At 38.9% G+C, this 16,958-nt stretch overlaps 1 protein-coding gene across 3 annotated transcripts in view; it reads left to right on the top strand.

The window, feature by feature from the left end:
- Nhs (NHS actin remodeling regulator) overlaps positions 1 to 12,904 on the top strand; it is a 332,167-nt gene extending 319,263 nt beyond the window's left edge. For all 3 annotated transcript variants that reach the window (XM_026396735.2, XM_026396734.2, XM_077793955.1), the window contains 5 exons: positions 1,553 to 1,745; positions 4,362 to 4,493; positions 5,492 to 8,455; positions 8,753 to 8,879; positions 12,298 to 12,904. In XM_026396735.2, the coding sequence (XP_026252520.2) occupies positions 1,553 to 1,745; positions 4,362 to 4,493; positions 5,492 to 8,455; positions 8,753 to 8,879; positions 12,298 to 12,904 (4,023 nt within the window). The remainder of the gene's footprint in view (positions 1 to 1,552; positions 1,746 to 4,361; positions 4,494 to 5,491; positions 8,456 to 8,752; positions 8,880 to 12,297) is intronic.
- Positions 12,905 to 16,958: the final 4,054 nt, after the last annotated feature.

Genomic DNA, 16,958 nt, shown 5'->3' with positions numbered 1-16,958 from the left:
ATTGTTATTCAAGGAAGGAATCGCCTACCAAATGAGGCCTCTGGTGGTGGGGGTGTCTCTAAGTTCTGCTCTTGCGTGCTTCAGCCCTAACCCACCCCCCTCCTCTCTTTTTGCATGCACCAAACTTTTTTTTTTTTTTTTCTTTTTTGGAAGTTACCTAGGAAACAAAGTCTTTTGTGCTCCAACTTTATTTGAGCTATTCGCTTCGCTGGGAATCTGCACAAAAGCTGAAGAGAGAAAGAAGGTTGCAATATTTTATTAAAACGTTCATGGCGAACACATTTTTCCCAAGGGGGGAATCATATCCTGTTGGGTGTGTTGGGGGGCTTTGCAGAAACCTCGGATAAGGTAAGTAAATAGTGGGAGTTAGTTTAAACAAGTGATTCTAGAATCCGTTCTTTAAAGGGACTTGAGAATAGTTCATTTGACAATACGTGAAATCCTCTGAGTCAGCAGGCAAGATGTTTCCAAATGTGAAGAGAATTTTTTTTTAAATGATTCTGATTTTAGAACAGAATATTAGATATTTAAGCAGAGTGTTATCAAAACCTTACTGGAATAAGAGGAAAAAGTATTTCTTTTATACAGATACCCCCTTCTTCCAAAACATATAAAGAAATAAAACTAGGTTCAGTAGTGAAAACTGGGTCTTTTAGTAATCTGGTTTAGAAATCCAACCCTGAAATCAAAACTGGGATGTAACTTTTTTAATAACCTGGGCCAGGTGCCCAATCCTGAACAGAAGTTAGACAATATTAATATTCATCAAAGGTTTGAATGGAGAATTTTCAAATGTCATATAGAAATAAAAACCTCTTACTACACAGCTGAAAGAAGTTTTATAGGGCAAAGCTGAAAGAAAATAAACTAGGACTGTTTTATTCTTCCAAATTTGAAAAAGAAACCCACTTGAATCTTTTTCCCCAGTAATAGCAATTGTATTTTCCATTAGAGTTGGGGGGGGGGTCTCTTCTCTTTGCTTTTCCTTGTGCATACAGTGTTGATGAAACTGAGTTCTTAAAATATTATTCATAAAAGCTTTCCTCCTGCACTGAAATTAACTTCTTGTATTTTAAAGGCCTCTCAGATTAGGTTGGCTTGTCCTTCGGATGATGTGTTCTGGAATGTCTCCCGACTCCAGGTTTTCTGGCACATTTTCTGAGCCTTTGGCACATCTTCCTTTGATCCCAAGATTTTTGATAGAAATTTGTGGCAAGATAAATAGCCAGAAAGCAGATCTATTTTTTCCTTAGATGTCTCCTTCAGTTTGAAATTTGGGACTTTCTGACTACCTTGTCTCTCTTCTTTATTCCTTTTAACTGAAGAGCATGTTCGTTTGATCCATGTTTTCTTTTTGTGTTGCTTCACTATTGAAATAATACTTTCAAGTAGTTGTGCTTACTAACTATTTCTGGGAATTCTTCCTTTGTCCTAAAAGCATATTTCTGACCTTGTTTTTTTTTTCTTTTTTCTTATCTAAACTGTGAAATTCCTTATATGTGTGCTTATGCATAAGCTGTGATGACTGAATCTGAATGTACTTCGTTTGCAGTCCCACCCCCCAGAGGACGAAGATACAGATGTCATGTTAGGGCAGAGGCCGAAAAACCCAATACACAATATCCCCTCTACACTGGACAAGCAGACCAACTGGAGCAAAGCGCTACCTCTCCCAACGCCAGAGGAGAAGATGAAACAAGATGCCCAAGTGATTTCTTCTTGCATTATTCCCATCAATGTCACTGGTATCGTTCTCTTGTTGTTGTTTTTTCCCCTTTAGGGGCAGTTGGGTCAGAATATTCTGTGTATTAAATCTGTGCTGTAGGGCTAGGCATTAAGAATACCATTTTGTAAATAAATAACACCTTTTTTTTTTTCATCCAAATGCAACCCAGGAGATGCTCAATAGGCTATTGTCAGGTTTGGAACATCCATTTGCATATGTTCTACTGGGCTACTTGTTATGTAAATGATGGACAGTTTCTTTTTGAAAAAAAAATCAGCAAATAGCTCTTTGGCCCTAGTTTACTGAAATTAGGAGAAAGCTGCAGTGATTAATCATATGATAATGATGTGTGGCACCCACGGAAAGAAAACAGCATAACCCAGGTTTCTAAAACAGCAAGTTGATCAACTAGAAAAATCTGTTTTCATGCTTCCTTTGATGAAGGTAGGATTGAGAAAAAAAAAGACCATTTAGATTTCTGTATTAATTTTAGGGATTTTTGACCTAAATACATAAATTAACGCTAAATTCTATTTTATAACCAGCAAGCCTGTCTTCTTTTCACTCTCTGTTTTCCTCCTCCTGGGTATAAGAGTTTGAATATTAGTCTAGGTGGAATGAAAGCCTAGCTGGAATTTTCTTCAATGTTTTTTTGATAATTGTGAATTCCAGAACTGGATCTCATCATCTTAAATTGTAAGTCAAATAATGATATAAATATTCTAACTTTCAAAGATAGAAATTAAATGATCTATCCATTGGGCTTTCTTTAAACATCTCTAGTAGTGATGTTTTAACTTATTTATTTATTGAAAATTTCAAAACAGTCATGTTATGACTGATTTTCATTTTGATTTCATATGACAAAAGATTTAAGGTCCCTTAAGATGCATTTTGGACACAGCTATTATTAACCCCACTCAAATTTCTCTCACATAGAGCAGGAAGCAAACAGACCAGGTATGTGGGACAGATATTTTTTCCTCAAGAAAAAAAAAAAAACAAAGGAGTTCTAGTTGATTGGCCAGTTGTGAACTGGGAGTTAATTTTTCTGATGACCTATTCAACTTGTAGGAAAATTTATACTAAAGATGTGCGATTATCTGATCTCTGTAATCTAAATGGGATGTATTAGGGTTTTGGCACCCTCTTAAACTAATTTTCAGTTCTGGGAACATCTGATGATTAGCAGCACCTGCTCCCTTCCTGGCACTGTAAGTAAAATCTTGTTTTCAAATTCAGTCCTATGATTATGGGCTATCGTCTATGATTAGGAAAAAGGGAAGATTTCTCCTTCTGCTTTATTTTAGGAAATCCCAGACTAAAGCCTAGATCAGACATTGATTTCAAGAGCTTTAATGAGGATGTCATTATTGCTGTCCACATAACACAATGTCTGTGCCTGTGTATCACCTATTCTATAATCATTAATAGCAAAATGAAGCATTTTAATTTTTGGTCAGAACTAAGAAAGGAAAATTTCCTTAGTAAAAATTATCTGATAGTATTATAATTATTCATCATGTGATACAGATTTTTCAAAGTGAATTCTAGAAACTGTTGGCCCTATAAGCAGAACTCAACTGCTTCATTATACAGCTGAACCAAGATTTATATTGCCATTCCCATGCTTAACAATCAGGATAAAGGATGAAATGACCAAATTCATGACATTTTGGCTGTCTGAGATGAAGCACACTCTGAAAAATTCAACGTGCATGCCTGTGCCAGGAAGAGTTTGAGTTCCTTGCCTCCCACCTCATTGTTCTAGTTTTGATAGGACTGCATGTAGTGTTGGTAATATGAGTAAAGAGAGAGAAACTAATGAGCATCAAGATTGGTCCTTTGTAGTTATAAAGACAAACAAACAAATGGCATAAAGATTAAGAATTGAAACTTTACAGATGGAACAGAAGGGATCCATTCAAGTGCAGAACTGAGGACTGCCCTATATGTTTATTTCATATTGATAGGACAGCTGGTGCTAAACCAAAAAGCATCCAATTTAGTTAGTGGAAGAAAAAAGTTACGTGATGATTTAAGAAAACAAATCCAATAAGCTGCTGTGTGTGTGTGTGTGTGTGTGTGTGTGTGTGTGTGTGTGTACACGTGCACACGCCTACACAACTAGAGGCTAAGGTTTGGGCACAGGAGGTGGAGGGGAAAAAGACTCACAAAGACGCTTTTAATAAAGAAATGGGTCAGGATATGTTAGCTGAACTAATTCAGGTTAACATCTTGGCTTTGAATCTACTATGCAAAGGTATCAGTTTCAGAGAGCCCAGAAATAGACCAGTAAATAATAGTAACCAAAGGTTATAAATCCTTAAGGAGCCATTTTCTGTGTGAGAGTGATTTTTTGATGTCTATTTCTCTTTTCTTTCTTTTGATTTCTCTCCTTTGATTGTTACTTTTGGCAGTGCGAGCTGTTGTGGAGAGCACCCTTTAGAAGTAAAGCTTAATGTACTGCAACATAATTTAAATAAGAGCTGAATAAGGGCTCCCTTATATTTGTTCACAGGCTTAATCCAAACTCTTCCCTCACTTCCAATCAATAAATATCACTGTGTTCCAAGCAAATGAAAATTTGTTTGCCATTTCTAAAGGCTAATGAGACCTATTTTGTGGGTTGCAGGAGTTGGTTTTGACAGAGAGGCTAGTATACGCTGCTCTCTTGTTCATTCACAATCTGTACTACAGCGGAGACGAAAATTGAGGAGGAGGAAAACCATCTCGGGTATCCCTAGAAGAGTTCAACAAGAAATAGGTGTGGTATAAAAAATGCTAATGGTTTCTGTCTAGTGCAGATTATGAAGAGGTAAAATGGAAGCCAGCCTTCAACTGGCTTCCTTAAAAATACTACATGTTTTAACTGGTAGAGGTTTGGAAATGGTGTGTATTTGTTTTGTATTCAGCAAGTCAGGCAGTATTACTTTTTAACTCTCTGTTCTTGACTGTAAAGGTTTAAATATAAAGTATAGATGTGGGTATATACACTCAAGTTTTGTGATTGAAATGTAATATTTGCTAATTTTTAAATGTTAAGGAAGAAAACACTAAAAATTTTTAATTTTTAAGGTAGAAATTATGAATAAAAAGTAATACGATTCAATGTAAGATATTTTTTGGAAAATTGTAACTTCATTTAAAGACAGATATACTTTTACAGCATTAGTTATTTTAAAAAGTAACAAACAGACTCAAATATTGAATATTGAAAATATGGTACCTTTGGTGACACTTTTCTATTCTGTTCAATGTGTTTAGAATATCTCTGCCTAGGTTTTAAAAATCATTATTATGGTAGCTTCTCTTGTAAATAAGATTTTTATGTCTTCTAACAAAGTCTATGATTTTCATTTTATTATGTTTATATTACAAAATACAAATAAAAAGTAGTATCCAAGAAGATAAAATGTACTTTAGTTAAAAAATGTTGTCACTTTCTGGTGCAAATCAATGTGGTAGTAAAGAGAGATCATAAGATATAAAAGCATATCTTCTCTTACTATACATACATATATATGTGTATGCATTTATTTATATATAGATTGATAGAGAAACAAGGATAGAAACAGAGAAAGACAGAAAGCATTTTAACTTTTTCCTAATTTGATTTCTCCTAATATTGATTTTTATTGATTTTATATTTTATTGATTTTTTTCTGTAAGAGAAACTTACATGCCAGCCCACAGATCTGTGGATATCTTTCAATTAGTCTGTTGATGTATTAAATATCTCACTGTGCTTTCCATGTGCCCTAGATTCTGATGAATCACCAGTGGCCAGGGAAAGGAATGTGATTGTGCACACAAACCCAGATCCCTCCAACACTGTCAACAGGAGGTCCGGAACCAGAGACTCTGAGTGCCAAACTGAGGATATTCTAATTGCTGCCCCATCCAGAAGGAGAATCAGGGCTCAAAGGGGTCAAAGCATTGCAGCTTCCCTTTCTCATTCTGCTGGCAACATTTCTGCGCTGGCAGACAAAGGTGACACCATGTTTACTCCTACAGTGAGCAGCCGTACAAGATCTCGGAGCCTTCCTCGGGAAGGTAATAGAGGTGGAGATGCTGAACCCAAAGTTGGTGCTAAACCCTCAACATATGAAGAGGAAGAGCCTTTCGTGGGCGACCATGAAAGAACCCCTAATGACTGCAGCGAAGCTCCGAGCAGCCCAAGTACACAGGAACACCAGCCTGCTTTGGGCCTGGCCTGTTCTCAGCATCTTCACAGCCCCCAGCACAAGTTAAGTGAGAGGGGAAGGTCACGTCTGTCCCGAATGGCTGCTGACTCTGGCAGCTGTGACATCTCCTCCAACTCAGACACCTTTGGGAGCCCTATCCACTGCATCTCCACGGCTGGGGTCCTCCTCAGCAGCCACATGGACCAGAAGGATGACCACCAGTCATCCAGTGGGAACTGGAGTGGGAGCAGCTCCACATGCCCCTCACAGACCTCAGAAACAATCCCTCCTGCAGCTTCTCCTCCCCTCACTGGCTCTTCACACTGTGACTCAGAGTTGTCATTAAACACAGCCCCTCATGCTAACGAGGACACCAGTGTCTTTGTGACAGAGCAGTACAATGACCATTTGGATAAAGTGAGAGGCCACCGGGCAAACTCCTTTACCTCCACTGTTGCAGATCTGCTGGATGACCCTAGCAATAGCAACACAAGTGACAGTGAGTGGAATTACCTGCACCACCATCATGATGCCTCCTGCCACCAAGATTTTAGTCCTGAGCGTCCGAAGGCAGATAGCCTGGGCTGCCCAAGCTTCACAAGCATGGCCACTTATGACAGTTTTCTGGAAAAGTCTCCATCGGACAAAGCAGATACCAGCTCTCACTTTTCAGTAGACACAGAAGGATACTATACCTCCATGCATTTTGACTGTGGGCTCAAAGGTAATAAGAGCTATGTCTGTCATTATGCAGCCATGGGTCCAGAAAACAGCCAGGGCATCGGTCCTGGTCTTCCAGACTGTGCCTGGCAGGACTACTTAGATCACAGGAGGCAAGGGAGACCAAGCATCTCTTTCAGGAAACCAAAGGCAAAGCCTACCCCACCTAAACGTAGCTCATCGTTGAGGAAGTCCGATGGAAATGCAGATGTTCCTGAGAAGAAAGAACCAAAAATAAGCAGTGGTCAGCACCTGCCTCACAGTTCCAGGGAAATGAAGTTGCCTCTTGATTTCTCCAACACGCCTTCTCGAATGGAAAATGTCAATCTTCCGACCAAGCAGGAACCTTCTTGGGTGAACCAGAGCGAACATGGAATGAAGGAACCTCAGTTAGACACCTCAGATATTCCACCATTCAAAGATGAAGGTGCTGAATCAACTCACTATGCAGACCTCTGGCTTCTAAATGACTTGAAAACAAATGATCCTTATAGATCCTTATCTAATTCAAGCACTGCTACGGGTACCACAGTTATCGAGTGCATCAAATCTCCAGAGAGCTCTGAATCCCAAACATCACAGTCAGAATCAAGAGCCACCACCCCATCTCTTCCTTCTGTTGACAATGAATTTAAACTGGCATCACCAGAAAAGCTGGCTGGCTTGGCTTCTCCGTCAAGTGGCTATTCAAGCCAGTCTGAAACACCAACATCCTCTTTCCCTACAGCCTTCTTTTCAGGTCCATTGTCTCCTGGAGGTAGCAAAAGAAAACCTAAAGTCCCAGAAAGGAAATCCTCACTCCAGCAACCCTCTTTAAAAGATGGAACCCTCTCACTGAGTAAAGACCTTGAACTTCCAATTATACCTCCTACTCATCTTGACCTAAGTGCTCTTCATAATGTCTTGAATAAACCATTCCACCACCGTCACCCATTGCATGTTTTTACTCATAATAAGCAAAACACAGTAGGAGAAATGCTGAGGTCAAATCCTCCACCGTCCCTTGCAATTACACCGACAGTCCTGAAATCTGTTAACCTTAGGTCCATCAGTAAGTCTGAAGAAGTTAAGCAAAAAGAAGGCAACAATACAGATCTCCCCTACTTAGAGGAAAGTGCTCTCACAATGGCTGCCTTATCTCCAGGTAAGATCAGGCCACATATGGCGAAGAAATCAGTATCACGGCAGTACTCTGCTGAAGATAGCATACTGTCCTTTTTAGATTCTTCTGCGGTTGAGATGGGACCAGATAAACTACATTTGGATAAGAACCCTCCTTTCGATGGGAAGAATCACTGCAATCCAGAAACTGTGACCTCAGCTGGTAGCAATCTTCTAGATTCAAATGTCATGAAAGACCAAATAGAGATGGAGAGTGAGCCTATTCCAGAAAACATACCAACTAAAAACTGTGGGGTTTCCACAGAAGGATTTCAAAGGGTGTCTGCTGCCCGCCCAAATGGCTTGGACAGCAAAATAATACAGTATGGAGCTGGTCCAGATGGAGCGCTAGAACAGAAGCCATCCTCTGAAGATCAGGAGGAAGGTGCACAACCTATGGATGTAATCGCATCTCAGTCCAACTCACCAACTAGAACAATGGACATAAGCAACCAACTTAAGCATCAACTTGTTATGAGCCACCACCACGACAAAGTGCCTGGGACTATCCGCTATGAATCAGAGATATCAACTGTAAATTCATTTCCTGAAAAATGTTTTGAGCAGGAAAATATTGCTTCAGGTATTTCACCCAAAAGTGCCTCTGATAACAGCAGAGCAGAGGAGACCCAAGGAAATGTGGATGAGGCTTCACTGAAAGGTCAGTCATTGTTACCCATGTCATGAAAGAAATGTGTCTTAGGGCATTTCCTATAGCATTTCTTTTTTATTTCTCCATAATACAGTACAGCCCTGGGTGTTGGTTTCTCTCCACTATTTCTTTTCATGTATTAAAACAACATAGATAAAGGCTTGTGTTGTTGAGGAATTAAGCTTTGAAGATATATTTCTCATGTGAAAACTCGTGGTAAGGTAACTCCTGTTTGATCCGCAAGTCAGTAGCATAGTAGTGTGCTGAGTAGCTTCTTCTTAAAGATAATTCTGTTCTTATTTTAAGAATCATCACCGAGTGATGACTCCGTCATCTCACCACTTAGTGAAGACTCTCAAGCTGAAGCAGAGGGTGTGTTTGTATCTCCAAACAAACCTCGAACAACTGAGGATTTATTCGCTGTCATTCACAGGTGAGGCAATGTTACCAAGGCCCCAGAAACAAAGGGCACACAAAAGGTTGTGCTTCTTAAATTGCTTTTCATCAAATGCAAATAAGGAATGTCTTTTGAACTTACAAAACATTCAACAGAAACAAAAGCAAGCATGGAAGAATTATTTTTCCCAATCAAATTGGTAGACTTACACAAAAATTGGGAAATGTGAATCTTTATATATAGAGAGAGACCTCAGTTGAGAGACTCTCATAATAATAGACGAGAGGAAGATGTTGGTTTTTCCCCCAGAAAAGACATTCTGCAACAAGTTTATGAGAACAATTTGTAGTTATGTAACTTGGAATGAAAGTTCAAACTCCAGTGTAATCATTATGCATGTGTGTGTGTGTGTGTGTTAGTCAGCATTGCATTGCTGTGACCAAAATACCCAACAAGAACAACTTAGAGGGAAAGTTTATTTGGAGTTCACAGTTCAGAGGTCTCAATCCATAGATGGCTGACTCCATTGCTTTGGGCCCATGATGAGGGCAGAACATCATGGCAGAAGGGCATGGTGGAGGAGCACCACTCCATTCGTGGCAGCCAGGAATGAGGGACACAGGGAAGAACAACTCTTCTAGGGTATATCCCCAGTGACACACCTCCTCCAGCCTTAGTCAATCCATTCAAACTAGGATGGACCAATAAGGTTACATCTCTCACAATCCAATCATTTTACCTCCAGGCCTTCCTGCATAAACACAAGAGCTTTTGGGGGACACCCCATATCCAAACCATAACTCTGTGTGTGTGTGTGTGTGTGTGTGTGTGTGTGTGTTTGTGTGTTTTGTCTGTGATGCTGGGGATGGAACCTAGAGCCTCACACATGTTAGGCAAGTGTTCTACCACAGAGCTATACCCCCACTCTTCTAATTTTTAAGTAATTTTTTGAACCTCAAGAAATATGCTCAAAGGTATAATCACACAGAGCGGAGCCAAATATGTTGATTCACCAAAACAATCAGGGGCCCAAGTTTGAGATAGTGTATATACCTGCCTGTTTCATAGCTTGGAACACCAATAATTGCTTTTTTTCTCTCTTCTTAAAACTTAAATTTCTTCAATAGTATTAGCCTCCGTCTACAAAATTAATGTCCATATCCCATGAACAGGGGATGTCCTCTAAGTAGCTTTCCCAGGACAAGATTGTGCCTATGCTGCTCATACACACTTTCTCATTTGGGCTCCTGTGCCCTTGTGATCAGTGGCTCATATTTGCAAGAATTACAAATTCATTACAGCTGGTAAACAAAGACTAGAGCAGGAGCTAGCTTTTGGAAAACACTCATATTCAACTAATCTAGCCAATTGTGATGTGCCTACTTTCACAGATATGGCTGCCTTCTTATAGCAGGCCTTGGGGACCTAGGTGGAACTCCTAAGGGATAGAACTTGAGAATTATCTTTTCCACCATCTCATTAACTTAACATTTTTAAAGTTTTTTTTCAAGCAGCTTACAATCTTTTTTTCCCTGGGATTCTATTTTTTAAAGAAACTTCTGTTTATGTAGTTCTCTCTTGAAGGAGCACTGTTTTTCAACAATTATTTTTTGCTTGTTTTGTTGTTGTTGTTTTGGTACTAGGGATTGAACCCAGGGTCACTTAACCACTGAGCCACATCCCCAGCCCTATTTTGTATTTTATTTAGAGGCAGGGTCTCACTGAGTTGCTCAGCACCTTGCTTTTGCTGAGGCTGGCTTTGAATTTGTGATCCTCTTGCCTCAGCCTCCAGAGCTGCTGGGATTACTACAGTGTGCACCACTGTGCCCAACTTGTTTTGTTTTCATTTTCTTTTTTTTTTAATTTTAGGTTCCAATCATAAACTCCTCCTCATTACCTTACCATCACACTTCACTTGGCAGGTGAAAAATCTATTTGGTTTTCTTTACCCTCCTCATACTTTATCTTCAATCCTAGGACAAATTACTAATCTTCTACATAAATTAAGGAGCCAAGTACTTATCCCTAAGGAATCATATGTTGTGTCTCAATGGGACACAGGATGAAAGTAGTGGAATCAGAAAGACCTAGATTTGAATTACTTCTGCCACTTTCTATGCAGTCTTAAATAAGTTAAAGCCTATGAACCCATCCAGTTGGTGTAATGGTGATACCAACAGGTCATATATTTGATTTTGATGATAAGGTGATATTTTTGTGTCTAGAATATGATAGGTCAAAAGCAAAAGTTAGTTTGAAAATTCTCCCTTATGGGAGTGCCAGATTCTATATGCAAGATATCAACCACAGAGGTTTCAGTGAACCAAAATCAGGCTGGTCTCCATTATAAAGCTCACATTTTCTTTACATTTTTTAAACTTAGTTTTTAGCTATAGGTGAACGCAATATCTTTATTTTACATTTACATGGTGCTGAGGATCAAACCCAGTGCCTCACGCATGCTGGGTGAGTGCTCCACCTCTGAGCCACATCCCCAGCCCTTCTTTACATATTTTTAAGTTGGTGAAAGAGCATGTTGCCAGCACTTTTCAATGAACTGAGTTATGCTGTAGATTCATTAAATTTATACCTGCTTACTTATCAAAAGAAAATCAATAATATGATGATGGGTGCAGACTTATCGAGGTTGATAATCTTAGATTTGCAATAGTATAGGGTTTACTTATGTATTTACACCACAGAGATAAGAGTTAGTTTGATTCCTTGAGAGCTTGCAGTACATAAAGCTTTAAGAACTCCAGGGATGATCTAGATGCTGAATTCCTCACAGAGTTTGGCTTACCACTTAACATGCTGTTGGTGTTCCTGGGCAGCTATGGGAAATGATATTTGCAGCCAAAGATGAATTGATTTACTTAAAAAATCATTTAACTAATTTTTTATGTGAAAATAGAAAGTTGTCTAATGCATCCCCATATGTCTATCACCCAGACCCATTAACTATCAAAGTAGGGCCAGTCCTGTCCCGCCCACTCTTCCAACTATTTGCTCTTTCTAATATTGTTTGGAAGTCAATTCTCAACACCAAAGCATTTCATCTACATTGTAGAGACAGATTCCATAAGAAAAAGACACAGTCCTTCACCACATTTTAATAAAAAGTCAGATAGCAGTATTTTCTTAAGCCCCTGCAAAACATCCCAATAAATCCTCCTCTATAACCTCTAGCCCCAACATTGGCTGTGAAAAGGGCGTCTGCAGAACGTAACTGATGCCCACCAGTCATAGGAGAATTTTCCTCAAACTGTGAGTGTCACAGGGCAAGGAATATATCTTACTCTTCATCTCTATAGCCCTAATACTTAGTATCCTATCATATAGGACACACTCAAAATACTTTTCAAATAGATGTGTGAATGGAACTGAACTCTTTGCTTCATAAAAATGTATGCGGACTGAGATTATTTGCTCCATTGTTTTCCTTTTCTTAAAGATCCAAGAGGAAAGTACTTGGAAGAAAAGATTCTGGGGACATGTCTGTTCGAAGCAAATCGAGAGTTCCCCTTGGCAGCAGTAGCAGCGGGGCCAGTTCTGTGACTTCTCCCAGCAGCAGCGTGACAACTGCAAACAGCCAGAGGTCTCCTGGTCTCATCTACCGCAATGCCAAAAAGTCCAACACATCCAACGAAGAGTTTAAGCTGCTACTCCTCAAGAAAGGCAGTCGCTCTGATTCCAGTTACCGCATGTCTGCCACTGAGATCCTGAAGAGTCCCATCCTGCCCAAACCTCCTGGGGAACTCACAGTGGAGTCCCCCCAAAGCACCGATGATGCCCATCAGGGATCCCCTGGGGCCGAGGCATTGTCCCCACTCTCCCCGTGCTCCCCGAGAGTCAACGCGGAAGGATTTGCCTCGAAGAACTTTGCCACCTCAGCATCAGCCAGGGTCGGACGTTCCCGGGCGCCCCCTGTAGCCAGCAGCAGCCGCTACAGTGTCCGCTGCCGGCTGTACAACACGCCCATGCAGGCCATCTCCGAGGGAGAGACGGAAAACTCCGACGGGAGCCCGCACGACGACCGCTCCTCCCAGAGCTCCACATAGGCCGCCTATGTCAGGCTGCCCCCCAACGCCCAAACCCTTAGTTCCGAGGGGATGTGGGGATGCTACAGAGGACTCCGGACAAGTAACAGGACTGGGGAGCATCACTGCTGAGCAACGGATTTCTAAATACATGCTGGGGAAAACAAAAAGTGGTTTCGTCATTCTGGATTCGTTTCCCTGTTTTGAGTAACTGCACTGTCTTTTCATGGTTTTTCTTTAGCTTAGTTTGATGTACCCAACCTCATTCCCCGTGATAATAAAGCATATAAAAATATCTAATTTTCATGAAACCGACACAAGGTTTTTCCCAGAGCTGCCTATTCAAAAATAAAATAAAGCCCTCACTGTCATGATTCTTTAAGAAGATGAAATTACTCTGGAGGTTTGGTATTTTTTTACATTAAAATGAACAAAAGCAAAATTTAGAAGAAAGAAGTACACATATGTAAATACCATATTTTTGATAAAAATGTGTAAATAGGTTTATCAATGATGAGTGGACATGTGGCCAATTATCTACCGCACACCAACTGTTTGTAGAACACACAAAATAAAGTGTGATACCTGTATTCTGTGAATACCATTTTCATATCAATACCATATTTAAATGTCCACCGATAATTTCTGAGTGATGAAAACCTCGAATATAAATTTAAAACTGGTGAAATAAAGGAAACCTTGAGGTCATATACTGAAATGTGATTAATCTAAGATAAAGAATTCAGACCTAATCATTTTTATGACAAATTACAGCATAAACAAGCTAATAGCAACCTGTAGCTGTGATTTGCCATGTGGTAATTTGGACAGAATGAAAAGCATGCTTTTGACTTTTTTTTAGCCAACATGAGAGAAGTCATCATTCTCAACACAAAGCCCTGAAAAAACAGCATTTGACAGTGAGTGTCCTTTAGACTTTAATTTTTTCAATGGATTGCTTTAAAGAGAATGAGTAGGGAAACCAGTAGTTAATTTTAGGTTATGTTTTATATTAGGCTACTGGGGACATAAAAGGTCATAATCCAATGACTATAATCTTTAAAATCCTTCAACAGTTTAGCAATTAGCTCCAGGTTCTTAAACTAACAAAAATAAAATGTAAGCATGCCACAGAGCTATTGATTTATCAGTAAGTACCTGCAGTGAGTTTTCAGTGAAGCTTTCTCTCTGTGCTGATGAGATTCATGCTACCTAAAAATTAACAGAAATGACACTGTGAACAATGTAGTTGGGAAATAGGTATGTGTATATGCATTATTTATATTCACTGTTAAACTGGGAATGGGGAACAGCTCTGGTTCACAATGCTACATACAACTGAGTTTTTGTCTGGTTTTACTATATCTGCTTGATGGCAAAGGGGGAGGGTGGCGGGTGGGAAAGGAACTGTCAGGGCAAGTGCTCTGATAAAATGAAGGCAGGGAAACAAGCTGAATTACTTGAAATTACTTGAATTTTCTTGTCTTAAAACTGAAAAAAAATGTAGTTACAAGTTGAAATCTGCAAGTGGTTTTTACACCTCTGACTTTCACGTGAACTGATACTAATATTTGGAATCGTGTCAGAAATATAAGCAGCTATGTACTTAGAATAGGTTTTGAATGGGAGAGGTAGAAAGTAGAGAGAACTAAGAAGGAATATGGCCTATAAAAGACTAGAATGTGAGTAGAATGATAGACTACACCAGGGTTACCAAGAAATTGATATGCAGCTGGCTTTAAGCCCATGCAAGTGGTATTTGGAAAAGTAGGATGTGTGGAAAGGGGTTTGTGGTTTGGGATTAACTCAATGCAAAATGAAGGAGAAAGCCTGGTCTAAGAAGATACTGTCTTTCAATAGAAATGTGTTTTAAGATGTTACAGATTAAGAATTAGAGAATCTGATTGCTGTTGGTGTTTTGTTTGTTTGGAAAGAAAAAAAAAATGTTTGGCTTCTACTATTTGTTTGTACTACCAAATTGTGTTACTTAATTTCTTGTCATTCTTGTATGTAAAAATGGGTGCTGGGGGTGGAGGGGTAGAGGAGGAGATTGAGAGGGGGTAGAGAGAGTGTGACAGGGAGAGAGAGAGCGAGAGAGTGTGTGTGGGTGTGTATGTGTGAACATGTGTACTGGGGATAGATAAGCTACCTGGTAAAGGGTTTGAACATTTACAAAGTGTTATACTTTTTATTAAAAGAAAAATGTTTTGGGGTTTGAAAAAAATGGACCATCATTTCTCATTGGAACACACTAATTAAGACAACCAGCATGGTTTGACACCACATGGGAACATGAACAGATCTGTCTCATGCTTCGAAAAGTACACTTGGCAAAATTTTAAAAATAAAAGTTTTTAGACAAATGTGATAAGAAACCATCATTTCCAGTCACAATGGTGATCTTTTATAATTCTCATAAAAGCAGTTCGTTTGCAGTATGGCTTTTGCGTAGTTAGGGGTTTTTTAAGAGTGAAGAAAGAGGTATGTGGGCTTTAAAAGTGATTCTAAATCTTGAATAGAAAACATGGATTGGCTTTAATAAAAATGTCACCTTTTTATTATTGACATTAATTTAAGTAATGGTACCATATATATTTTAAAATACATATTGACTTGAATTGTAAGGCAATAAGATACCTTCTATATGATCACAGAACTAACCCTTATAAATATAGTTTTACTTATTTTGTTTACTCTAAAAATCTATAGCAGAGTTTCTCTATTTTATATTTCATAGATTTAAGAAAAACCCAAATAAAGATGGATTTTAAATTCACTGTGGAAAAGAGTATTGAGTAACTGAGTAAAAAAGCAAGAAATTCCTTAAGCATCTGGAATATTCTACATGGATTTGTTATGTAACAAACAAAACCAAGATTTAGAGCTGTCTTTAACATCACTGCTGGCTTGAAGCAGGTTACACACATTAGGTATTGTAAAGAACATCAACCTGAACTTTTCTTCTGTTGTTTGCACTGATGCTGATTTTTTTTTTATGTTTATACAACAGGTCTATGTTGTGTAGGGGAGATTTTTTTTTTCTTTTTCCCCGACTTTTGATTTTGCTTTGATTTTGTTGTTGTTTTGTTTTGTTTTTGGCTAAGTAGAGGACATGGACTAGTTGTATAGCAAACAAAACATGCTGTTTGCTCTTGCCAAAGGTCAGTGAGTGGGTACATTTGCTGCAGTGGTGGCACTTAAGAACTAGATCCTGACAAAGATTTAAAATTATGAAGAAGGTTACAGTGTAACTATTTTGGTACTAGAACCAGTTCATGCTGGCCGAAAAGACAATGGTTTATGGACTTGCATCCATTTTGTATTTTTGTAATATTTGTAAATATAAACTTTTTAAATTGTTGCAAAGATGGTTTCTTTTGTAAAATGTTTTCAACGTTTACATTCAATCCAAGCCTTTGTATATTTTAGAGCTGTGCAACACTTTAAGTCTTGTATTTATTTTTAGTAAAAACGGTGACAGTTTCATTGTGAACCCCTCTCAAAAAATGTATCAGAAAAGTTTGATTACCTAGAAAGTGTGTATAGAAACTGCAAATAAACGTGACTGCAATTAAACAACTCGTTTCTCTTCATGTTATAAAATTATATTCTTGGGTTTTACAAACAAAAAGTGGACATAAAGGAGGGATTTATCATGGCAAAAGTTGAAGCAAAAAATCTATAGTGGGCACTAAACTAGTTTCACGTTACATTTCCAACATTCAAGCTGTTTTCCTTGTAGGTCCTTTCTGGGCCAGGAAAAGAGCTGTGACTTGACTTTGAAACAACTGACTGTTTTGTTTTTGATAAATTACTCAGACTGTTCCTCCTTCCCAAGATGAGCATCCTTGGTGCACGGAAGGCAATATGTCGCTAGGTAATGTGACGTACCCTTATTACATAGCATAGTTCTGTGCCAAGTACTGTTCTAAGTGTTTCTCATATACTAAGTCCTGTTCCCCCTTCGTATGCCCACTTTACAGAGAGGGAAACTGAACACAGAGCGGTTACTTGGCTTGCCCAAACCACAGAGCAACTCTTGAGTGTTGACGCTTGGGTTCAAACAGCAAATATC

This window comes from Urocitellus parryii, chromosome X (genome assembly GCF_045843805.1).
Source record: "Urocitellus parryii isolate mUroPar1 chromosome X, mUroPar1.hap1, whole genome shotgun sequence".
NCBI lineage: Eukaryota > Metazoa > Chordata > Mammalia > Rodentia > Sciuridae > Urocitellus > Urocitellus parryii.
This window is presented reverse-complemented; position numbering and strand designations above follow the sequence as displayed.